Source organism: Microcebus murinus, chromosome 11 (genome assembly GCF_040939455.1).
Source record: "Microcebus murinus isolate Inina chromosome 11, M.murinus_Inina_mat1.0, whole genome shotgun sequence".
NCBI lineage: Eukaryota > Metazoa > Chordata > Mammalia > Primates > Cheirogaleidae > Microcebus > Microcebus murinus.
The window spans coordinates 90,178,398-90,203,813 of NC_134114.1; the positions used below are offsets into that span (position 1 = coordinate 90,178,398).

Genomic DNA, 25,416 nt, shown 5'->3' on the forward strand with positions numbered 1-25,416 from the left:
TTATCATAATCATCTTACATTCAGTTATCCTATTATTTACTTCCTTTTCTTTTATAGAAATAGATATATAAAAAACAGCAAACAGCTTTCTTAGCAGCAAAGTAAGCCAATCACTCTTTCCTCTGTAAACTTTTGTTTTATACTTCCATAATTTGTCTTAAATATTACTTAGATATGTTTTCTTTCACATATAATTTGTTATAAATTCTTCAGGAAAAAATTCCTTAAATCATTTTTGTATGACCCCAACTGTGCATATATTGGATACTGGATATTGAACAAATAATGATTGAATCAAAAAAGAATATCCACATTATTTATCAAACTGAGCCTCCAAGTCTGTGTGTAGCAGAATACTATGCTCTTTATCCACTGGCCAACTAAAGGGAAGAGCATGGATGTTCATCCTTACAAGCAAGAAGTCAAAGGTCAAGCTAGAGATATTTTACAAAGAATAGAAAGGGGCTGGGCATGGTGGCTCACACCTGTAATCCTAGCACTCTGGGAGGCTAAGGCAGGCAGATTGTTTGAGCTCAGGAATTCGAGACCAGCCTGGGCAAGAGCCAGACCCATCTCTATCACAAATAGAAAAAAAAAAAAAATTAGCCAAGCATGGTGGCACATGCCTGTAGTCCCAGCTACTCAGGAGGCTGAGGCAGAAGGATTGCTTGAGCCCAGGAGTATGAGGTTGCTGTGACCTAGGCTGATGCTATGGCACTCTAGCCGGGGTAACAGAATGAGACTCTGTCTTAAAAAAAAAAAAAAATAAAAAGAAGGGACCATGTTACTCAGAAACATTTTCATTTTATTTAGTCTCTCAACTCCTTCCCTTTTCTAAAAACTGTCTATATTTTAAAATACAGATTTTATACAGCTGATTTATTGGGGGTGAATTCCTCCTAAATTTACATAAATGTCCATTTCTTCAAAAGAGCACAAAGAGATTTGAGAATTTTCTTTGATATAAAATATAGAAAATATATTAAGATTTAGGTTAGTGTTACCTTACTCCATAAAACAATAAATATTGTTTGGAATAAGCCACTGATTTTGATGCCCCTGCCCCCAAAAAAGTGGTTTTCATCAATACAACATTTATGTATAGCTGATAACTGAGTACTATTAAAAGCCCCAGAATAACAAACTCTCCACCATGAGGCAATTTATTTATGGTGACCTGCAGCATTAACACACACAAAATTACTGATTTGCCTATGGGCTTCTGAATCTAGAAAAACTCCCCAAACAGTGAAGATGCTGGATAACAGCAAAACAGACTATAATTTCATAAATAGTAATAATAATTTCATGAAGGAAAAAGGAGGAGGCAATAAAGAGAATGAAGGAAAAGGAGAAGAGAAAGAGGAAAAAATGGTAAAGAGGAAGAATTTAATATTTACTATAGATTTTTATGTTACAGGCACTACACTATATTTTATTCTCACAAAAACTGTCAAAAAGAGATAGTATTATTCTCCTAATTTAAAGATGAAGGCTGGGCACAATGGCTCACACCTGTAATCCCAGCACTTTGGGAGGCCGAGAGGAGGATAGTTTGAGGCCAGGAGTTCAAGACCAGCCTGAGCAACAAAGCAAGACCCCTGTCTCTTAAAAAGTTAGCCAATCATGATGTCGTGTGCCTATAATTCCATATACTCAGGAGACCGAGGCAGGAGGATTGCTTGCGTCCAGGAATTTGAGGTTATAGTGAGCTATGATTGAGGCACTGCACTCCAGTCTGGGTGACAGAGTGAAACCCTCTCCCTGAAATAACTTATGGTCAGTAGCGGTGGCTCACGCCTGTAATCCTAGCTCTCTGGGAGGCCTAGGCAGGCGGCTTGCTCAAGGTCAAGAATTCAAAACCAGCCTGAGCAAGAGGGAGACCCCATCTCTACTATAAATAGAAAGAAATTAATTGGGCAATTAATATATAGAGAAAAAAAATTAGCTGGGCATGGTGGCGCATGCCTATAGTCCCAGCTACTCAGGAGGCTGAGGCAGGAGGATTGCTTGAGCCCAGGAGTTTGAGGTTGCTGTGAGCCAGGCTGCCGCCACGGCACTCACTCTAGCCTGGGCAACAAAGTGAGACTCTGTCTCAAAAAAAAAAAAAGAAAGAAACTAAGGCTTGGAGAGATTAAATAACTTTCCTAAGAGAAAAAAAAGAGCTGGGGAGAGAACATTTCTGTCTGACTCCAAAATGCATGCCTTTAATCAATTTATTTTATTAAGTCCACACAGGCAGTTATGCCATGGAAATGCTCAATGGAAAGTTTTAACACATAACTTTATCTGACTGCCCTAGGCCCCAGAGAGCCCAGCACTAGAATTAAAACATTTGGAGATAAACAAATCAACCTTAAGAGTTTGAAAGAGGATCCAGAAGCAAAAGGTCAAAACCAAAACATCCATAAAATTCTCCAGCATAAAATGGCTTAAAGTAATTAAGGATATGTGGTTAAAGATACCATAAGAAATATGAAGAAGCCAACTCACAGGAAGCTAACAGTATAGCAGGAAAAACAGACAAAGGAGTTAAAAGATTAAACGATTTAAACTTGGAAGACTGCAGGAAGGATAAGAAATGATTTCCATGTTGCAAGACATGGCACTTGAGCTGGACCTTGAAACTCTATGATTGCAGACAGCAGAGATGAGGAAGGAGTCTTTCATAGAGGAAAACTAACAGAACAAAGGCACAGAGGCAAATATAAAAACACCTGTTTTTAGGGAGCAGTTTGGTATAGTTGGAGAAGGAGTATGCAAAGGGTATGGTGGACAAGGAGACAAGTAGGCAAGCTGAGCACTGACCTGCAGGACTCTGATATCACTCATGAGTCTGAGCTCCTTTCTTTAACTAAAATATAAGCACAGAAGGTCTCCAGGAAAGGAATAAAATGAGTAGACCCAGATGTTAAAAAAATAATGAACTTTGTTGAAAGGGAATTGGATAGATGACAAAATGGAGGTTGGAAAACTACTTTAATCAGTATAGGACTATAAAAATTCATGGCAGAGCAACGGCACTGAGAAAAGCCAGGTACTAAAGAGTAGTTTAAATACCACTTCCCCATGAAGCTCTATGTAGTGGGTTCCTCCCACTTCTGTGCTCCTAAAGCACATTATTCATGCTATATTACAGTTATCCGTTTATATGTGTTTCTCCCATTAAAGTTCCTTATGATAATAAAGTTCCTTATGGCAAAGTTTCATTCATGTTAATACCCCCAGTACCTAGCTTGGTAAAAGGATACGTATAATAAACATTTGCCGAATAAAATATCTGAGATGTGTTCACTCAGTAATGAGATGTGACTGCAGAATGAGACTGGTTCCAAATCATACTTCATATAAAGGCCAGAGTTTTAAATTGTACCATTCAGACTAAAAGTCATGCTGCCCATTTCCTCCCACAAAAGAGGCACTACTGATCTGACTGAGTCCAACTAGATTCCAAGACATGGACTGAGCCACATTTCCTGGAAGCTCAGGTCACTGAATAGTAACAGGCCCTACAGTCAGAGAGGCCATCTCTGTCTTCTTCATTCCTTCCAGTTAGATAGATGTTCCTAGAGACAGAACTGGCTATTAATCTCACCCTATTTTATTCTATATTTTCTTTATTCTGTATATCCTCAAAGAGGGAAAAGTTCTCTCTTCAGCCAGTTAGGCTAGGTCATGTTCTGACCCAGCCTTCTAGAAAGTTCTGCATGAGGGAATACAGGCCCAAGCAAAGCTGACAACAACATAGTATCTTCCGTCAGGGTCTGAGGTTTTATTTTATCCCACTTGAAAGCTAATAACAGACTAATAAATTCTGTTTCATGGGTGATAGGAGACTCCTGAGTTACAGAAAAAATACTTTATTATTCATGGTACTGTAATGATGTTTAAATCAGTTTTCCATGTGTCCAAGTCCGACAGCAAAGTAGATGAGTGGATTTTGCTACAGGAGAGAAACACTGGGGTTGGGAAATCACTGCTTCTACAGGAAGCAGTAAACGAGCCAGCTCTTTGCTGAGAGAAAGATCTCATCTCTCAAGTTGTTAGTATAAACACAACCATGAGAAATGACCCAGGTAAGAGTATTCAAGACCTTGACTTCTTACTATACCCAGAAAGATGTGTAGAAGTGTTAGAGACTACACTAGGTTGAACAGCGTCAACCAAAAAGATATGTCCAAGTTGTAACCCCCAGTATCTGTGAATGTGACCTTATTTGGAAATCAGGGCTTTGCAGATGTAATTAAGTTAAAGATCTGAGGATGAGATCATCCTGGATTTAAGGCAATTTTCAATCCAATTACTATTATCCTTATAAGAGGAAAGGAAGATTTGACACACGGAAGGGAAGGCCACATGAAGATGGAGGCAGAGACTGGAGTGATTCAAATCAAGGAACACCAAGAATTGCCAGCAGCCATCAGAAGTTAAGAGAGAGACATGTAACAAATCCTCCCTCAGAGATTCCAAGGGATATGTTCACAATGTCAGGTTCATAAAAAGAGAGAGAGAGAGAGATTGAGATTGATTGATTTTAGGGAAGAAAACAAAAACCCTGCTGACACCTTGATTTTAGAATTCTGCCCCCAGAAGTGAGAGAATAAATTTCTGTTGTTTTCAGCTGCCAAGTTGTAATTTGTAATAACAGCCACAGGAAAGTAATGCAGAGACCCAAGAAGGGGCATCTCCTAATACCTGTTTCCCACTTGCCACTGTGCCTTATGTGCGTATCAGTATTTCTCTCCAGGAACTTATAAAGATAGTAGCTATGGTTCGGGGTCAGCCACTAGCATTACTTGGTACCCTTGCCAGACAATGATCTTAATATTATCAAAACCTCCTAATACCTCCTAATATCTTTATCGTTTTCCCAAACATATAGTGGGATTTGGCTGATTCTCTACCATTCTGACCATTTGCAAGAGTAAACCTCAAAATAAAGCTACAAAATGTTCAAGATTAAAAAACAGAACAGTAATCTGGTACATGCGAATGGATGGTGGTTGCCATAGGGGTTATGACAGATTTTCAGATGCTCCACTTATTTCTGTAATGCATGACTTTTTCTACAGAGCATACACCTCATTTGTATTCAGATAAAAACATTAAAAAAGCCGGGCGCGGTGGCTCACGCCTGTAATCCTAGCTCTTGGGAGGCCGAGGCGGGCGGATTGCTCAAGGTCAGGAGTTTGAAACCAGCCTGAGCGAGACCCCGTCTCTACTATAAATAGAAAGAAATTAATTGGCCAACTGATATATATATAAAAAATCAGCCGGGCATGGTGGCGCATGCCTGTAGTCCCAGCTACTCGGGAGGTTGAGGCAGGAGGATCGCTTGAGCCCAGGAGTTTGAGGTTGCTGTGAGCTAGGCTGACGCCACGGCACTCACTCCAGCCTGGACAACAAAGTGAGACTCTGTCTCAAAAAAAAAAAAAAAAAAAAAAAAAAAAAAAAAAAAAAAAAAAAAAAAAAAACATTAAAAAAAAAACAAAACACCACATAGATGTCACCTCAAGGTTTATCTAACAATCTGTGTTTCTACATCTTTTCACCAGAAAAGATGTTTAACATTTTCTTATGATCAGACTGAGATAAACTAGTTACCAATATGCTACAATGCTAATCTTATCTCTTTTAGAACATTATAATATATAAGACAAAGTAAAAAAAATAAATTATGGGAGGAAAAGCTGATTAGGAGCTATACTTAAGTTAATTAAATTGATAAAAGTTATCACCATTTGAATCCATCCCCTGGTATGCTGCTTTCCCTAATAATTCTCCAGGATTGCAAATTAAAAGTCAATTAGTAACAGGGCTATGGTTACCAATATGGAAAAGACTTTATGTGTATACTAGAGTTGAACAAATAGGTAAATATGTTGTAGATAAGGAGAGTCAGATTTTTTACTGTCAAAGAAATAAGCTACAAATAAAGAAAGGAGGGAGACTAGAATGAACCTGGTAGTACTGGATGGAATTTATAGTCTTTATGTATGTGCACACACACACAGTCTCATATTTGTAAAGTCACACAGATTCAGAAATAAATACAGATATAGGTAGATACATGGGTCAGTACATATACAAAAATATCCTAGTTCTGACCACTGATAATATGGACATTCCAGTAGCAATGAGCACACTTAGTACCCATATCTTGGTTTCTAATACCATCCTACAATAAACCAGGGCTTATTGAAAAAAATGGTTGAGTCCAGGCTGGGGCATGAAAAATACAAGATGAGCTTGGACCATTTCACAGTGCTAGAAAGTAGGAAAGTTTTCAAAAAAGGATAATAATTTCAAAAGAGTCCAGGAACCAACCTGAAAGAACTCCCAACGGCCCAAGAGGGAATAATTTGAACAATAAAATAAATGACAATGTACTAGATTATAACCCAAGAATAAAATAAATATCCATACTCCCATACAGATATAAGCAAATAATTGAATAAATAAATGGGAAGAAGAGACAGCTCTTCCATATGGAAAAATTCTAACCAATAAACATAGAAAGAATGGGGGAAATAGAAATCACTATCAGAATACCACAGCTGTAATTGTTGCAAGCAAGAACCACTGACATATGCTAAAATCAGTGGGCAAAAACTTGAGGAGAAACAGCGTATTTGCAAAATCTCAAAGTAACTGCCATTCCAAGATATTAACTACATAGAGAAAAAGAGTAACTTTATAGTGGGAAAACCCAACAGATTCCACCTTCGCCAAATGATCAGGGTTAATTTCATGAGAAACATGACATATAGATATCATGTACCTCTAATACAATACATTAAGAAAGGCACATCACTCTGTAGTTATTCTTGCCAAAAATGTATAACCTAGTTCTAATCATGAGAAAATATCAGTCAAAGCCAAATTGAGCGACATTCTATAAAATAACTGACCAGTACTCTTCAAAAGTATCGAGATCATGAAAAATAAGAAAAACCTGAGGAAATATCACAAACTAAGACATAACAATTAATGCAATGTGTGACTATGAGTTAGATTCTGGACTAGAGAAAAAAGACTTTAGTGGAAAAACCAGTGAATTCTGAACATAGTTCATAGTGCTATATCAACGTTCATTTCTTAGTTTTTTTTTTTTTTGGCATATTATGGGGGTACAGATTTTAAGGTTTCAATAAATGCACATTTCCCCCCCCCAAAAGTCTGAGTCTCCATCATGACCATCCCCCAGATGGTGCACATCTCACTCATTATGTATGTATATACCCGCCCCCCTCCCCCCCATTTCTTAGTTTTGATAATTGAACTTGGGAAGTAATTCTTCATGGGTTTCCTACATTTCTGTATGTTTTGTGAGTGAGGCACTAACCCTTTGCTCTGAACTATCTTTTCAAAGGTGTCTGTATGGCAGACAGTCCTGGACGACAGAAATAAGTTCCCCCTCTGGAAAAACGGCAAGTTTGTTTGCAACCCAATATAAAAAATTCAGGAATCCTAAACTCAAGGTTCTTCAGCCATGATGCAAACCCACTGTGTGCACGGCATCTACCTAGTCTTCTCTGTTAAAGCCCGGGTAGGCTTGGGCTGGGAGGGAAGAATAAGGGAAACCGACACAAACATGGTGAAGTTCATGCTAGCTGCCGTACCATGAGTAATAAAATCCTTTGTCTTTGACCCAGCAATTTTTCTTTTCTTTTTTTAATTTAATTTTCACAAGAAGATAAAATTTTCACAAGAACTTAAAAATAAAATCAATCAGTAGCCAAATACCAACTCCTCCATGTCAAGAGAAAACACTAATAATAATAATAATAATGGGGTCATCATTGGTATTATATAATTGATATGTATTACATTAGGTTCTCCTCTCAAAGAATTCATGGTTTGCTATAGCAATGATAATCCCTGCATTTTTTCAGTGATTTCCTGTTTGGGAGTTTGCATTAAAGATTCAATTTCAATCATATTAAATATTATATATATGCTTTGCTTGTTAACTACGTAGGTAACTATGTATCATCAATTTCAATGGCAGTTATGCTTTCAAGAATTCACCCTACTGGCTGGTGCGGTGGCTCACTCCTGTAATCCTAGCACTCTGGGATGCCGAGGTGGGTGGATAGTTTGAGCTCAGGAGTTCCAGACCACCCTGAGCAAGAGCGAGACCCCGTATCTACCAAAAATAGAAAAAATTAGGCGGGGATGGTGGCACATGCCTGTAGTCCCAGCTACTTGGGAGGCTAAGGGAGGACTGCTTGAGCCCAGAAGTTTGAGGTTGCTGTGAGCTACGCTGACGCCACAGCACTCACTCTAGCCCGGGCAACAGAGTGAGACTTTGTCTCAAAAAAAAAAAGAATATCTTGAAATCTGTCTTTCTAACTGAAAAGTGAGGAGCCACTAATAAAATGAGAATGTGATCACAGACAAAGGATTCAAGAGATACAGGCTTCACCTTAATAAGACAACAATTAAAAATTGCTCATCTCAAACTAATTAAAAACAGCCATAGCCGAAGGTAAAGGAAAAGAATCTATATAGATTAGAAGAAGACAAACACCTCATGGCAAATATTTATTATAGGCAATAGAAAAACAAAGGCAGTCATACTGTTCATTTAAGTATAATTCATTATTATGTGGTATAGCAATAAAAATATGAAAGCTAGGCCAAGCATGGTAGTTCGTGTCTATAATCCTAGTGCTTTGGGAGGCTAAAACAGGAGGATTCCTTGAGGCCAGGAGTTCCAGACCAGTCTGGGCAACATAGTGAGACTCTATCTCTACAAAAAAATTTTTTAAAAAATTAGCCGGATGTGGTGGCACATGCCTGTAGTCCTAGTTGCTCAGGATGCTGAGGCAGGAGGATCACTTGAGCCCAGAAGTTCAAGGCTACAATGAGCTATGCTCACATCACTACACTTTAGCCTAAGCAACAGAGCGAGACTAAATCTCTAAAAAAACAAAAAGAATGAAAACTAAAGCAGCTCTGCCTCTTCCAAGTCACCTGACCTTAAAAGTCTATAAAAGATAATAACACTATTTAAATCACAAGGCTGTAAATCATATATGAAATAAAATGTACATGTAAAAGCACTTTGTAACTTGTGAACTCTTTATAAATGATACCAAATTTTAGACTAGACTATTTCTGAATACATTCTCTAACTACATAAGCACTAATAGGACTATGAATTATTAATTTTGGGCAAATGAACTTAAGGAATTAATGTGTTTTGATGGCCTTTGAAGAAAACATCTATCTATCAGAGGGTAATAATTCTTTTTTTTTCTTAGGAAAAATTAATCAAACATTTAGAAAGCTCTAACGTGGGTTTCAAAACTGGTAACTCCTCTTTGGAGACTTAATTAAGGTTAAGAAGAAAATTCCCTCTTGACATACATCATCTCTGCTCAACTTTGAACATACAACTAGCTTGCAGTAATTTGTAAATCAGTTAGATTTCCACATATATTATGAATAAACTACTTCAAAGAATAAACATATTTTCTATACTAATAGGAAAGAACAAATTATTAATAATTTTCTCTTGGAACTATGATACTTTCAATATGCACAAAAAATAAATTTTCAGAATATCCAAATTTTTATCCTAAAAATTATCACCAACAACTTAGTTGATTTTAAATTTACCGAAATAGTTTGTTTCCTAAGTGTTCATATCAGTTCAACAGTTTCAATTTTCTAAACTAATTACCCTGGAAATTACCACTTTTTACTTTTTCCTACCAAACTTGCAGACTGATTTACCCTGCTCAGTCAGACCTGCCACAGTGAAGTACATAAGACCCAAAATCAAAGCCCAATTGTCCATGGGGGCCACCAACTAACCACAAATGAGCTAAGCAAGAATGATTGAGAGCTGTGGAGACCTGGACAGATCGTGCCCAATGTAAGGGCACACCTCAACCAACTACTCCTCAGGAAGGTGGTCCCCAAGTTGCCAGATCTTCCCATTCTCACAGAAGGCAGAAATCTGGATTTTTATATAAAATATCCTGATTTTTAACTGTTAACAACTAATTTACAGGCTAGTAAACAGAGTTCAAAACAAAACATCCACGGGCTGCCTGTTTGTGACTTCCTCATTCTTCTTAAATACCTGCAGTCTTTCCTCCTCTCACTCTCTCTCATGATTTTGTTGTTGTTGTTGTTGTTGCCCAGGCTAGAGTGAGTGCCAATGGCGCTCAGCCTAGCTCACAGCAACCTCAAACTCCTGGGCTCAAGCAATCCTCCTGCCTCAGCCTCCCGAGTAGCTGGGACTACAGGCATGCGCCACCATGCCCGGTTATTTTTTCTATACAATTTCTTTCTATTTATAGTAGAGACGGGGTCTCGCTCTTGCTCAGGCTGGTTTCGAACTCCTGAGCTTAAGCAATCCGCCCGCCTCGGCCTCCCAGAGTACTAGGATTACAGGCATGAGCCACCGCGCCGGCCTGTCTCATGACTTTTTATCCCTATCACTTTTTTCTCCAGAATATCCAAGCCTAAAGACTAAGAAGAAGATTAAGATATGTGGAATAAAAAAGCTAAAGGAAATACTAAAGTTCAGGTATCTTGTTAATAACTTAAACAATAAGAACATCCGAGTGACTACTCCACTTCAACCGGTGACCATACCTATGATACAAACAAAATCCTAACGCTCTTCTGCAAGGATCGTGGAGTAAGGTCAAGTACTTGTATGAGCTTGGAAGCCAAGTGGACTAGACCTGGAGACCCAACTCTGCTACTCACCTGCTCCTTCTACCTCCTCATCATTTAAAAGCAAACTGCATCATCAACTCTAGAAGGTTATTATAAGAAAAAAAAAGTATATATATATATATATATACATATATATATATAGTATACAAAACACAATGCGTAACTGGTATGTAACTGGAAGATAGCTGGAGCTTAATAAATGGGTGCTAAACATATAGGTATGGTTTATGGTAATCCTTACAACTTTGTACTTTTCTGAAAAGAAAACCTTGGAGAAGGAAAAACTTGTCTCAAGGTCTGAGTCAGTTTGTATACATGCTCTCTGCTGTTTCTTCCCTTAAACAGACATAAAAACACAGTTTTTGATACTATTCCATTATTCCTATGACCTATGATTTGTAAAAGGTTTCTGACTCTTATCTTCAAGCTCATAGCAATATCTACATAAGATAAAAAAGTATAATTGTGCCTAAAATCTTTCTAGAATGAGGCCCTAACTCTTCCCAGTCAAGCCTTTTACCGTTTTATCCTCATCCAGTTTGCTTTTTTTTAAATAAAATAAGGTATAAATTATACAGCTAAAAGCCACCTATAGAAGTCAAATTTGTCACCACCATTCAAATATAAAAATACTTAAGTGGGCTTGTTGAGTTCTAGAGCACTGGGCCCAAAGTCCTTGACAGAGCCTGACTGGCTCTTCCTGGGGAACCACCACTAACCTCTGCCGCCTCGTCTCTCACCACTCCCTCCTTCTGCCAAACTCTCCAAATACACTATACCCTACTCCCGTACATACTGTTCCTTCCAACAGAACACATTTTTCCCTCCCTCAACCCCCCACCACCAGTCTCTTCCCTAATTAATCCTAAACATTAGAACCTAGATTAAATATTTTGTTATGTCCTTCAGTGTCAGCTTAGATGTCACTTACAAGCCTTCCCTAATCTTTTCCTCACTGCCACCCCAACGTAATTGGGGTTAGGTGCACCTTCCTATGTGTTCCTATAACACTCTATACAGACCCACCTAAGAAGAAAGTTAATCATGTGATCCCAACAAGAAAAAACAACATACTGATATGTATAACATATATATACTACATCTGATTGCCTAACAAAATCGAAGACTCTAGTAAAATCTCTGAAACACTAATAACATGCATCCTCTTATTTCCAACTCTTAACTACCATGTTCTCCTAATTTCAAAAACTGCCAAAGGATATAGAATAAATATATAAAGTATTTAAATCTTCCTGCTGTGATGTTATATAATTTAAATAAGGCTTTTTTAATTAACAAAATGATTTTCCTGAACAAAGTTATTTTACAAATAATTTTACTTTGAAAAATTCAGAAGATCCTTTTTCCTGTTTTCCCAGAGCCTCAAAAATTCAATGTTTCTCAAACTCTTTTTGAATACATTCTGTATTACACACCTGTTTGTGTGTGTGTAACAAAAGACTCATCATGGTTCAATTATCTATAATTTGAAAAAATTGGCCTAAATCAGACTTTTAATCTGAGGGCTCCCTGTATCAAATGGATTTGCCATTTTCCCATAGATCCCGAGCTACTGGAGACTTGAGGCCATCCCTTATCCACCTTTGTTATTTTATAGTTATCTGCCTATCACACTGTCTACAAATAGGTTCTCCAAAAATATCTATTGAATAACTGAACTTTACCAAAAAATCCAGCAAATATTGTGTGCCTCTACCATGCCCCACGATACTTAGCCTTCTTATTTCTTCTCAAATAATGCTAATGACACATAATTTGGAGAGATCAACCAAGATTTTGTCTTTATCTGAAAAAAAATTAATTTGATATTTTTGGGAATGGAGATTAGGAAAGGAAACAAAGAGGTAAATAGAATATAGTCAGATTTTGTAAACAAAACACACATAAGGGAAAGAATAAATTTATGGAACGTATGCCTTGCAAAAATAAATTACAAGTTTGGGATCTTTTAAAGGATATTCCATTCATGTTTAAGATATGTTGTATTTCTAACGAGCAAGATTCTGCTGAAAAGTAAAATTGATTTTGCACTTCCTGAACAAACCCAATTCTGGAACTCCCTAGCCTGTGACAATTATAATAATGTTTTAAGAGAAATGGATACTGTTTAAGTAAATAGCCAAATAATTGTGTCTTACTGATCACTCAAATCTAAGAATGCATTTTTTAAATTATTTTAAGCATAAGTGTAAATAAATTCATCCAGTGAACTAGAAGAATTCTTAACAGTCTGGTGGAATAAAATATAAACAGCCATCAATTAGTTTACATTTTACTGATAACACCTAAGTATTCTCCATAATTCAAGAATTGTATTCCACTCATCTAAAACAAATAAAATGTACAGCATGCCAAGGGGAAGAATAGCTTTTAAAAGGTAGTAAATTTCACTAGAAATAACAAAGCATATAGAAATGTTGGGATAGATTATAATCCTAAAGTTTTAACCAAATGTAACTGAAAAAAGTTAAAATTCAGCAAGTCATTTTTATTTTTTAAAAAAACAAATTAAGTGTGGGCACCCAGAACTTTAGGAGACCAAGACAGAAAAATCACTCAAACAAATTAGCAAGAAAAAAAAACAAACAACCCCATTAAAAAGTGGGCAAAAGATATGAACAGATGCTTTTCCAAAGAAGACAGAAAATGGCCAACAAATATATAATAAAATGCTCAACATCACTAATCATCAGGAAAATGAAAATTAAAACCACAACGAGATATCACTTTACCCCTGTTAGAATGGCTTTTGTTAAAAAGTCCAAAAACAATAGATACTGGTATTGATGTAGAGAGAAAGGAATGCTTATACAATGGTTGGTGGCACTGCAAATTAATACAACCTCTATGGAAAAGAGCATAGAGATTTCTCAAAGAACTAAAAGTAGATCTATCATTTGACCCAGCAATCCCACTACTGGGTTATCTACCCAAAGGAAAAGAAGTCATTTTATCAAAAAGACAGACACTGTACTCAAATGTTTATCGCAGTACAATTCACAACTGCAAAGATGTGGAATCAATCCAAGTGCCCATCAATTTATGAGTGAATTAACAAAATGTGGTATGTGTGTGGTCCACACATACACCATGGACTACTACTCAGCCACAGAAAGGAATGAATTACTGTCTGTTGCAGCATTTTGGATAGAACTGAAGACCATTATCCTAAGTGAAGTAGATCAAGAATGGAAAAACAACCACCACATGTACTGTAATAATTCGGAACTAATTCATGGACACAGAAAGAAGTAAAAATCATTGGAAATCAAAAAGAGAGGATGAGGGAGGAGGAGAGGAGTAAAAACCTACCTAACAGGTGCAATGAACACTATTCACATGATAGGCACATTTACAACCCTGACTAAAGCATTATATAATAAAAGCTATCCATGTAACAAAAACATTTGTACCTCCTTAATATTCTGAAATTAAAAAAAAAAAAACAAAAAAAAAAACCTTCCAAAGATTTCCCATAGTCCTCAGGACAAATATAAATTCCTTGAGGGGCCCACAAAAGTCCTTTTTGATGGGAACAAGACTCATCTTTTACCTTCTTAACCCTTCAACTTTGCCTTCCAGCCATAGGCAATGTTGTTATCATCTGTGAAGGTACAATGTTCTTTTTCACCTTGAGTGATACAGGTGCTGTTTTCTACTTTGGAATATTATTTTCTTCTTTATCTTCACTTGCCTGCCCCTTCCCAGATTTGCCTAGCCAACTCGTATCTTTTCAAGTCTTCCTTTTTTTTTTTTTTTTGAGACAGAGTCTCACTCTGTTGCCCTGGCTAGAATGCTGTGGTGTCAGCCTAGCTCAAACTAGTTCAAGGCTGCAGTGAGCTAAGATCCCTCCACTGCACTCCACCCAGCCTGGGTGACAGAGCAAGACCCTGGCTCAAATAAAACCTAGATCAAAAAACTTATAAGTCTCTTCTAAACATAGGACATTGATTTTTGAACTATATATATATGGAATTTATAATTAACAGTTCTGAATAAACTAAAAACTACATGATAAAGCTAGCACAATAACTTAGCTTTGGACTTATACATGGAACACTGTTCTTTTAGCAACCTGTTGAGACCCCTCCAAATATCTCTAAACGTTATCCCCTAACCGCTTTAGACAACTTAATGAATTGTCTTCATACACCCCTTTGTTCAAATCCACAGTTCCTTCTGGTCACAAATTTTTCACCCTCCTCAAAAGTTTAATAAGTGTTAACTATAGGCCAGGTGCAGCGGCTCACGCCTGTAATCCTAGCACTCTGGGAGTCCGAGGCGGACGGATTGCTCGAGGTCAGGAGTTCAAAACCAGCCTGAGCAAGAGCAAGACCCTGTCTCTAATATAAATAGAAAGAAATTAATTGGCCAACTAATATACATAGAAAAAATTAGCCAGGCATGGTGGCACATGTCTATAGTCTCAGCTACTCGAGAGGCTGAGGCAGTAGGATTGCTTGAGCCCAGGAGTTTGAGGCTGCTGTGAGCTAGGCTGACGCCACCAGGACACTAACTGTAGCCTGGGCAACAAAGCGAGACTTTGTCTCAAAAAAAAAAAAGTGTTAACTATACATAGTACCTCCAGAATATGTAAATACACAAAAGAAAAAAAATATGTAAATACATATAAGAATATATACAAACATCCTTACATTCAAGATCCCATCCTCTGATGTCTTATAATCCAGCCATGGGAAAAGGTCAAATGTCCAAGATAAGATACTTCAAGTACTCAATTGATAAGGACATTCAACTACAGTCTGTGCTTCCGTTCCCCTTCCTGGAATGCTTTTCTCCTGGCTGGATTCTCTCATCTTTCAAATCGCAGAGATCTTTCCTGACACCACCTAGCTATTTTCTAACAAGCATTCCATTCCTTTCCTTCACTGCTTTTTCTCTGCCTGTAATTATGTATTTGGATGTTTGGTTGCTAGTCTCTTATCTGTATCCAAAAACACAATAAATACTTCACATACAGGAGTATGGCCAGTAATTAGCAAAGCACTTAAAAAACACTAGATAAATGAATGCATAGGTCTGGTGCTCAGGAGAAAGGGCTGGGATAAGAAACTAGGGTACAGATTAGCATGAAAATTGCTAAGATCACCAGTGGGAAGTGTTTAGAGTTAGAAGAGAAGAGAACCTAGAATCAAGACCTGAAGAAGTTCACATTTTGGTCAGGAACAGTGGCTCAGGCCTGTAATCCTAGCACTCTGGGAGGCTGAGGCAAGAGGATCGCTTGAGCTCAGGAGTTTGAGACCAGTCTAAGCAAAAGTGAGACCTTTGTCTCTACAAATAATAGAAGAATTAGCCGGGCATCTTGTTGCACATCTGTAGTTCCAGCTACTCCGGGAGGCTGAGGCAGAAGGATTGCTTGAGCCCAGGAGTTTGAGGTTGTTGTGAGCTAGGCTGACACCACGGCACTCCAACAAAGGTGACAGAGCCAGACTCTTGTCTCAAAAAAAAGGAAAAAAAGTTCACATTTAGAGTTTGGGTTGAACAGGTGGACATTAGGATAGAGAAGTCAGATAAATCAAAAGGAAACTAAAGAAAGAGTGTGCTTTGAGAATATTCAGCTATAGAATGCTGCCAAGAGATCTAGTAAAAAGTGAACAGAAAAGGATCCACTAGATTTCCTGTCGCTGGAGGTTACTGGTAACTTTAGTGAGGGCCATTTCAGAGCAGCGTAGGATCTGACAGCAAACTGCACAGTGATTCTGAGATGAAGAGGTGGAGGCACTACCCCGTAATTAAACTGTGAAGGGCGACAGAGAGACAGATAATAGATGGAGACCTCTAGTAACCAGGAAAAATGACCCTGTACGCTCAGGAGTTAGAGAGTGCGGCGTTATCTGCATAGCCTGAGATCAAATTAACAGGACAAGCAAAGCTCACAAGCCTGAAGTACACGAGCACACCGAGATAATCCTAAAAAGTACTTAAGCAGTCAGTCGTTTTGCTTGTTGTATAAATTGTCTCATGAGACTGTAAGTGCCCGATTAGGTAGCGCAAGGACCATGTCTGCTTTATCCGTCGCTGCATTGCCCGGACCTCGCACAGTGCTTTGCATACAGCAGGCGCTCGACCAACAAATCTATTCAGAAGTAGTGTAATAGCTGCATTGCTTGTGTCTCTCCTCCAATTCATTTTATGTATTTTTTAATGGTGAGATCGCCGTGTCACTGAGGCACGAAAGTGTAATAACTACTACTAGCATTACTGTCATTAGGCCTTACTTCCCTGTCAGACTCTTTAGTTTCTTGGAAACAGAACTCATGTCCGCGCATCCCGGGACACGCTCGACGCCTCGCGGAGGGTAAGGCTACACCCCCCTGACCGGCACAAACGGCTTCCAAGCAGCCCTGTCAGGCTTCTCAGAGAGACCCCAGGCCCGCCCACCCCGCCGCCCCGGCGCGGAGCGGCCCGAGCCGCCGACTCCCCGGCAGGGGGCGCCGCAGCCGCTCCGAAGGCCGCCGCCGGCCGCACGCCCCGCCCCGGCCCCGCGCTCACCTGCAGCGGCTGCACTCGGGCCTCCGCTCGGCCGGCTCCACTGGCAGCTCCCACAGCCCGTCCGCACAAGCGCCGTCCGCCTCTGCGTCCAAGGCAGCCGCCGCCGCCGGCGCTGCGCCGCCCTCCCGCTGCTCCTCCTCGTTCGGCGTCTGAGACCGCGAGGCCGCAGGCGGCCGCACCGCGGGCCCGCAGAGCGTTCGCGCCTCTTTCTGCGGCTCCATGGCAGGCGCCCGGGTCAGGCCGTCGCATTGGAGCCTCGCTACCGCCGGGGGGCGCCACGCGCTGGGGAAACCGGGCCGTGTCGCACAGCGACACGCACACGCACGCACGCCACGTACGCGGGGCGGGGCTCGGAAGCGCAGGCTCGAGGTCCCGCCCCGCTGCGGGAAAGCAAGGAGCCCATTGGTCCCTGCCCACTGGGACATTTCACCTAGAACCAGGAAGGAAAGTGTGGAGAGTGCTGGAGTGCAGGTGAGATTAGGTGGCGTCGCTGGGAGAAGTAAAGGAAGCCTCTCTGAAAGCATCCCAGTAACAAGCCAGAATTTAACTCTCTTAGTTTAACCCTTTAAAAATGAAAATAGGACCGGGCGCGGTGGCTCACGCCTGTAATCCCAGCACTCTGGGAGGCCGAGGCGGGCGGATTGCTCGAGGTCAGGAGTTCGAGATCAGCCCGAGCAAGAAGCGAGCCCCCATCTCTACTGTAGATAGAAAGAAATTAATTGGCCAACTAAAATATAGAGAGAAAAATATTAGCCGGGCATGGTGGCGCATGCCTGTAGTCCCGAGTAGCTGGGTACTCGAGACTACCCAGTCTGGGTAACAGAGCAGGACTCTGTCTCAAAGGTTCTGCATTTTCCGTCTTAGAATGCCAATTTAATAATTTGCAGGATACCCACGGTGAGTGCATGCATAGCAGTTGCAACAGTTGATGTACGTGATGGTTAAAGGCTAACGAAGGAGAGGTCGTGTCCACTGAAACCTAGAGTCATGTCTGATCCATTTCATTATGTGAATTTCTTGCTGGAGAAGGGCAGAAACCTGTGTCCTGTGTCTTGTACTTCTTTGGTATTTCTTCTCGGCAGCAACAGCAGTACTAGTTTACATTAGACACCAACTATTTGTTAAATGAGGTTTTTAAATTGTCCACAACCCCTAGGATCAGGAGGCAATAGGAGAGCTGGGCTGAGGTACAAATAGATTTTATGTTTGAGAAAAGAAGCCCTAGAAAGGTAACTACGTTGCCCAAGTGTTTGTAACTACTGAATTAACAGCAGAGTAACCTGGTAGCTCGGGGTTGTGTTGTTTTGTTTAGTTTTTGCTTTATCAAGCTTCCCAGATAATCAGGGTTTTTTAAATGCCAAAATGAAGTCTATGTTAGAAGAAAGTCAGAAATGCTATTTGCTCAAAATGAGTGCTGATTTCTTGTCTTTATTCATGCTTTCTGTTACTTCTGCCAATATACAACATTTAAACAGAGAATTAAACTTGGTTTTCTTTGGTCTTATGAGTGAAATTTTGCAATCACAATTATCTTTTTTTTAAAAAAATTTTTTTAAAGCCAGTCAAATTTAGCAGTGGGGGGGGGTGAATACCAACTTTAGTGACACTAATGGTAATAAGTTCTGATAACCCACTACCATCGGACCAGCCTATCACAATTATCTTGACTCCATAGTTATAAAGGATTAAATGTGAAACAAAGACACACCACTAACAGAGTAATAAAGCAATATTGTATTTCTTTTTTTTTTCTTAATAAAAAACCTTCACAATATTGTATTTCTTAAAGTGTTTCACTATTAGATTTTTCAGTCATCTTAAAATCAAGTTTGTGTATAGAATAAGAATACAAAGCTATTATTTTCAACTATCCTGCATTCTTTTCCCCTGGAAACAGTATCCCCCTTTTCTTTTGGAGTACCCTAAGTGAAGGATAGAAAAAGACTGAAACACCCAACTGGTGATAGATATATGGTGGAAGAAAGAACTGGCACTTAGGCCATCTGGAATTGGGGGATAAACCAAACCCAGAAACTGTGGTCTACTATAGGGTATATTAAGTCCAGTGTTTCTTTTTTCATTTTCTGTCTGATCAGTTCAATGCTGAAAGTGAAGTGTTGAGGTCTCCAATGATCATTGTATGGGGTCTATTTCTCTCTTTAGCTCTGATAGTATTTGCTTTATATATATGAGTACTCCAGTGTTGGGTACATATATATTTAGAGTTGTTATATCCTCTTGTTGAATTGACCCCTTTATCACTATATAATGACTTTCTTTGTCTCTTTTTACAGGTTGTGTGTTGAAATCTATTTTATATGATAGAAGTATAGCTACACCTGCTCTTTTTTGGTTTCCATTCACATGAATTATCTTTTTCCACCTCTTTATTTTCAGTCTATGAGTATCTTTATAGGTGAAGTGGGTTTCTTGCAAACAACATAAATTTGGCTCTTGTTTTTTTATCCATTCAGCCACTCTGTAGCATATTCAAACCTACTGACCTCAAACCTACTGAGTTTTCCACTCCACAAGTTGTTCTCGGTCTTTAGGGTATTTGGAATCCTCTGTAGAGCATTCATAATGTCCTAGGTTCTACCTCAAATCTAATGAAACAGAATGTGTCACTACTTAGGTAATTCAGACAAGCAACAAAGTTGAGAGCCATTGCAGTTTATCTAAAATACTGTTTTCTTCATATGAAAAGAATATAGCAAATTTCTCTCCTCAGTTTTTTAAAATTCATTTCTCTTTGTTTTTGTTAGATTATATTGTTGGTTTTTAATGTACCGCAATCCAATTTGGGGGACATTTTCACCATAGCACTAATTTATTACCACAATCATTCTTCCCTTTGCTTTCTTCCCTTTTAATAGTTCCAAATTCTATTAGATGTTGAGATGAGTCAATAAGTAAATATAAAAATTGAATAGGAAAAATGAGATACAGAATGATTAAAACTAGAATGTCTAAATAATTACAAAGATTTTGGCAGATATAATAGTTTAATTAGTCTAGAAAAATAATTTAATAGTTCATTAGTAGTGTAATTAGTCTTAGGAAGAAGCACATTTATTGAAAACTCTCCATTACTCAGGTACTATACTAAGCTCTTTACATGTACTGTCTCATATAATCTTAGCATTAATCCATAAGGAAATATTATGATTATCTCTACAAAAAGAGAAACTAAGTCAGAGAGATTAAGTAATTTGGTCATGGTCACACAGTAACTTCAAGAATTTATAAATTGGAATCATTGACAAAGATGTCCAATGCCAAAGTACTTGTGTGTCTCCTTACACAAAGCACTGAGTAAATATAAATACTTCTAGAAGTCAGCAATATTGGGTACAAAGAAGACCAGCATAGATGGCACTGGGCTGCTTTCAAATCCTGTATTTTACATTAACTCAGTTTATCAAGAGTACTGGCTCTCCTGGTGATTTTCTAGAAATTTTAATTTCAAAATTTGACACGAGGCGGGCAGCCCGAGAGAAGGCTGGGGAAATGTCAGCCTCCTGGAGGCTGGGCTGTGCACCGCGGCTGCTATGCTACCTCCTCGGCTTCTCTGTCCACCGAAGAGTAGAGCTGGCTAGGGGGCTGCTGGTTGGTCCTCCGGCCGCGCAGCTAGTTGGAGATGGTTTCACAGCACGCAATGGTTTCAAGTTGATCCCATTAAGATACTAATGCCATCACTGTTTCCTATAATGGAAGAAGGGAACATTGTGAAATGGCTGAAAAAGGAAGGTGAAGCTGCGAGTGCTGGTGATGCGTTATGTGAAATTGAGACTGACAAAGCTGTGGCTACCTTACATGCAAATGATGATGGCATCTTGGCCAAAATAGTGGTTGCAGAAGGAACTAAAAATATATGACTAGGTTCACTAATTGGCTTGATGGTTGAAGAAGGAGCAGATTGGAAACACATGTTGAAATTCCCAAAGATGTAGGTCCTCCATCACCTGCTTCAAAACCATCAGTGCCTCGCCCCTCACCAGAACCACAGATCTCTATACCTGTCAAGAAGGAACGCACACCCCGGGACACTGCAGTTCCGTTTAAATCCAGCTGCCCACAATATTCTGGAAAAACATGCACTGGATGCCAGCCGGTGCACAGCTACTGGCCCTCGGGGGATATTCACTAAAGAGGATGCTCTCAAACTGGTCCAGCTGAAACAGATGGGCGAGATTACTGAGTCCAGACCCACTCCAGCCCCTGTAGCTACCCCGACAGCACCTTCACCTCCACCGGCCGCAGCTGGACCATCCTATCCTCAGCCGATGTTCCCAGTATCAACTGGTTTTTAATACCCCTTTTGCACAGCACCAGAGGTTAAAAATAAAATAAACTCTGACTAACCAAATATTCTCTTTTTTTTATTTATAGTCATTTATTTGTTATCGTCATTTATTAGTTTATCGTCATTTATCACAACCTAATGCAGTGGGCACATTCACTGAAATCCCTGCTAGCAATATTTGAAGAGTTATTGCCAAGAGGTAACTGAGTCTAAAAGTACTGTACCTCATGCATATGCTACTGCTGACTGTGACATTGGAGCTGTTTGAAAAGCGAGGCAAGATCTGGTCAAAGATGACATTAAAGTATCAGTAAACGATTTCATCATCAAGGCAGCAGCTGTTACCCGTAGACAAATGCCAGATGTTAATGTAAGCTGGGATGGAGAGGGCCCAAAGCAACTGCCCTTTATTGACATTTCAGTGGCTGTGGCAACAGATAAAGGTTTAATTACACCAGTCATAAAAGATGCTGCTGCTAAGGGTGTACAGGAAATCGCTGACTCTGTTAAGGCACTGTCAAAGAATGCAAGAGATGGAAAATTGTTACCTGAAGAATACCAAGGAGGATCTTTTAGTATTTCCAACTTGGGGATGTTCGGCATCGATGAATGTACCGCAGTGATCAATCCACCTCAGGCCTGCATCTTGGCTGTTGGGAGATTTCGACCTGTGCTGAAGCTCACTGAGGATGAGGAGGGGAACGCCACACTGCAGCAGCGCCAGCTTGTAACAGTCACAATGTCCAGTGACAGTCGAGTGGTCGATGATGAACTGGCAACCAGGTTTCTTGAAAGTTTTAAAGCAAACCTAGAGAATCCTATCCTACTTGCCTAGTCCTCAAAGATGAGAAGTTGGTCTTTGGCTTAGTTAATTCAGTAGCTGTTACCAAGAAACGTAACATTATAGAAAAACAACCAGGCATTTAAGTTTGAAGTGGATGAAATGTGTATTTATTTAAGGTGAAAGCATCTGACCCAAGTTGTTTTCATTTTCAACTTGGGTTTAATGTTGTAGAAATAAATGACGATAAACTAATAAAAAAAAGAGAGAGAGAACATTTGGTTATTCAGATTTTATTTTATTTTTAACCTCTGGTGCTGTGCAAAAGGGGTATTAAAAACTAGATGTAAATCAAATTATATATTTGGCTCATTTGAGCATTTTAGGATATTTAAGAATGTATGATACATTGTAAAATGAAAAAATTGTTAGAACTCTACCTTAATGGAGTTGAAGTAAGTGGTCTTCAGAGAGATGCCCATTAACTTAGCAGTGAGACCTCACTTTTATGAGCACTGCTCTAGATATACTTGAACAATTTAATATGTACAGTTCTGGATAAGAGTAAATAAGGATCACATTATATTAGGGGTTGTGGCAACATTATTGAATTTTTTATGTATATAAAGCCATATGTTTTAGAGTGGTTTCTATCAGTCTTATATTTCACTTCTGTAACACTGTGAACTTCTAAAGAATGGAAGAATAGAATAACAGAAGCAAGAATGAAGAGAGAGATGTTTCAAAAAAGTTGTGTAGTTTAATGAAAAACTATAGCTGAAATATGTAAACCTTTTGAAATAAACTGCTTACCTTCATCCTGAGTTGGAATATATTTAAATAAACTGTGTTATATTCTGCCATTTTAAGTTAGTTTTAATGTAAGTACAAAATGTTGTTTCTTAATGCATTTTAATCAATTTTGTATTGTGCAATAAAATGTGAGATAATACAAAGAAAAATTTGACACAAGAAACATAATAGAAGACCTTAAGCCAGTATCATGAAAAATTGGTCAAGGAATTGCCTCCAATATATTCTAGTTTCAAATGATTCTGTGAATGCATAATTTCAAGCATTCACAGAATGGATTATTTCTATGATTAAAACTGTCATGGAAACATGGAATGCTGTTTAGTCATTTGATGAAGTTAGCAAAATCCTGAAGCCAAAAACTTGACAAAGATAGTACACAAAAGAAAAGACCGTTTGTATTTATGATTATGATAAAATACTAGCAAACTGCCTTTAGTAATAATTAGTTGAATCAACATGATAGAGTAGAATTTATCAGGAAAATGGGAGAATTGTTTTATGTTAGGAAATCTATACATAAAATACATTATATAATAGGTCCAATAAGAAAATGAATATGATAGGTTTAAAAACTGCATTCAAGAAAATAAACAGCCATTACTATTTTAAATAGAACAGTTCTTTTTAAAATTCAAAAAAAAAATTTTAGAGAGCTAGGAATAGAAGGATTCAATTTGTATCTACCTATCTTGAACTTAAAAGATGAAAAAGGAAATATTACCAACAATCTCAAACCTAAAACATCCCCCTTCCATTTAAATAAAACTAAAGCCAGATTCCAACTGTCACCATTATTATTTAATGCTATTCCCTAATTTTCTAGCAAGTGCAATTAAGTATCAAAGAAACCACGTCTAGCATTTCAAACAAGAGACACTACACTTCGTATATGATTTGGATTAATTCACAGGAGACTTGGTAAATTTATTTACAGTTTAGGTGAGCAAATTCTATTTCTATTGACATTTTACAAATAAAAAAATACAGTTTTCTGTAACATACATGTTTCACAAGCTTGGAAGCCACCTAACTAAGATTAACTTAAAAACTTTGTAGTTGAACAATTGATTATCACTGAGATACTCTTCCTCAACTTAAACATTAAAAACAAAAGAATTATGAAAACAAGAATACATATATGTAAATAATAGAAAGTCCCTGATATAAAATGGCAAAGTATTTACATATAACCTAGGCATATCCTCCTATATACTTTTTTCTTTTCTTTTTTTTTTTTTTTTTTTTTTGAGACACAGTTTCACTTTGTAGCCCAGGCTAGAATTCCATGGCGTCAGCCTAGCCCACAGCAACCTCAAACTCCTAGGCTCAAGCGATCCTGCCTCAGCCTCCCAAGTAGCTGAGACTACAGCATGCACCACCATGCCTGGCTATTTTTTTCTATGTATTTTTAGCTGTCCAATTTACTTCTTTCTATTTTTGGTAGACGGGTCTCGCTTTGGTCAGGCTGCTTTCGAACTCCTGAGCTCAATCGATCCACCCACCTTGGTCTCCCAGAGTGCTAGGATTACAGGCGTGAGCCACTGCGCCCAGCCCTCCTATGTACTTTAATCATTACTAGATTACTTAGAATACCAAATACAATGTAAATGTTATATAAATAGTTCTTATACTGTATTGTTTAGGGAATAATTATATGGAAAAAAGTCTGTACATGTTCAGTACAGATACAACCATCCTTTTTTTATTTTTCAAATATTTTTGACCTATGCTTGGTTAGATCCATGGATGTGGAACCAGGGATACAGAGGACCAACTGAATTTACTGGCCAAAAAGTATAATTGTAATTTTTATATTTCTATAACCAGGATCAGTCACAAATATTACTGATTCCTACAAGCACACACTACAATAAGAGATACTACTATTGAGGAGGAAAAGAACTCAATTTCCTTAAACACACACCCACCCACCCACCCACCCCCCCACACACACATATATAGTATTTGAATGTTCATAGTAATTTTATTCACGATATTCCTATCTTAGTGTGGGCTACTATAACAAAAATACCATAGACTGGATGGCTTATAAGCAACAGAAATATATTTCTCACAGTTCTGGAGTCTAGGAAGTCTAAGATCAAGGCACAGGCAGGTTACTGGTGAAGGCCCACTTCCCGGCTGGGCTGTCTTCTCTGTTACTTCACATGGCAGAGGGGCAGAGGAACTCCCTGAGGCCTTTTTTTTTATAAGGACACTACTCCTATTCATGAGAGTTCCATCCTCGTGATCTAATCATCTCCCAAAGGCCTCACCT

At 38.6% G+C, this 25,416-nt stretch overlaps 1 protein-coding gene and 1 pseudogene across 1 annotated transcript in view; one reads left to right on the forward strand and one right to left on the reverse strand.

Annotated features, from left to right (window-relative positions):
* The window catches only part of DTWD2 (DTW motif tRNA-uridine aminocarboxypropyltransferase 2), a 92,213-nt gene extending 74,645 nt beyond the window's left edge, over positions 1-17,568 (reverse strand). The window contains exon 1 of the mRNA XM_012766106.3: positions 17,236-17,568. Coding sequence (XP_012621560.2) covers positions 17,236-17,456 — 221 coding nt within the window. The 5' untranslated portion in view covers positions 17,457-17,568. The remainder of the gene's footprint in view (positions 1-17,235) is intronic.
* Positions 17,569-20,679: 3,111 nt separating this feature from the next.
* On the forward strand, positions 20,680-22,550 carry LOC105872247 (pyruvate dehydrogenase protein X component, mitochondrial-like; annotated as a pseudogene).
* The last annotated feature ends 2,866 nt before the right edge of the window (positions 22,551-25,416 follow it).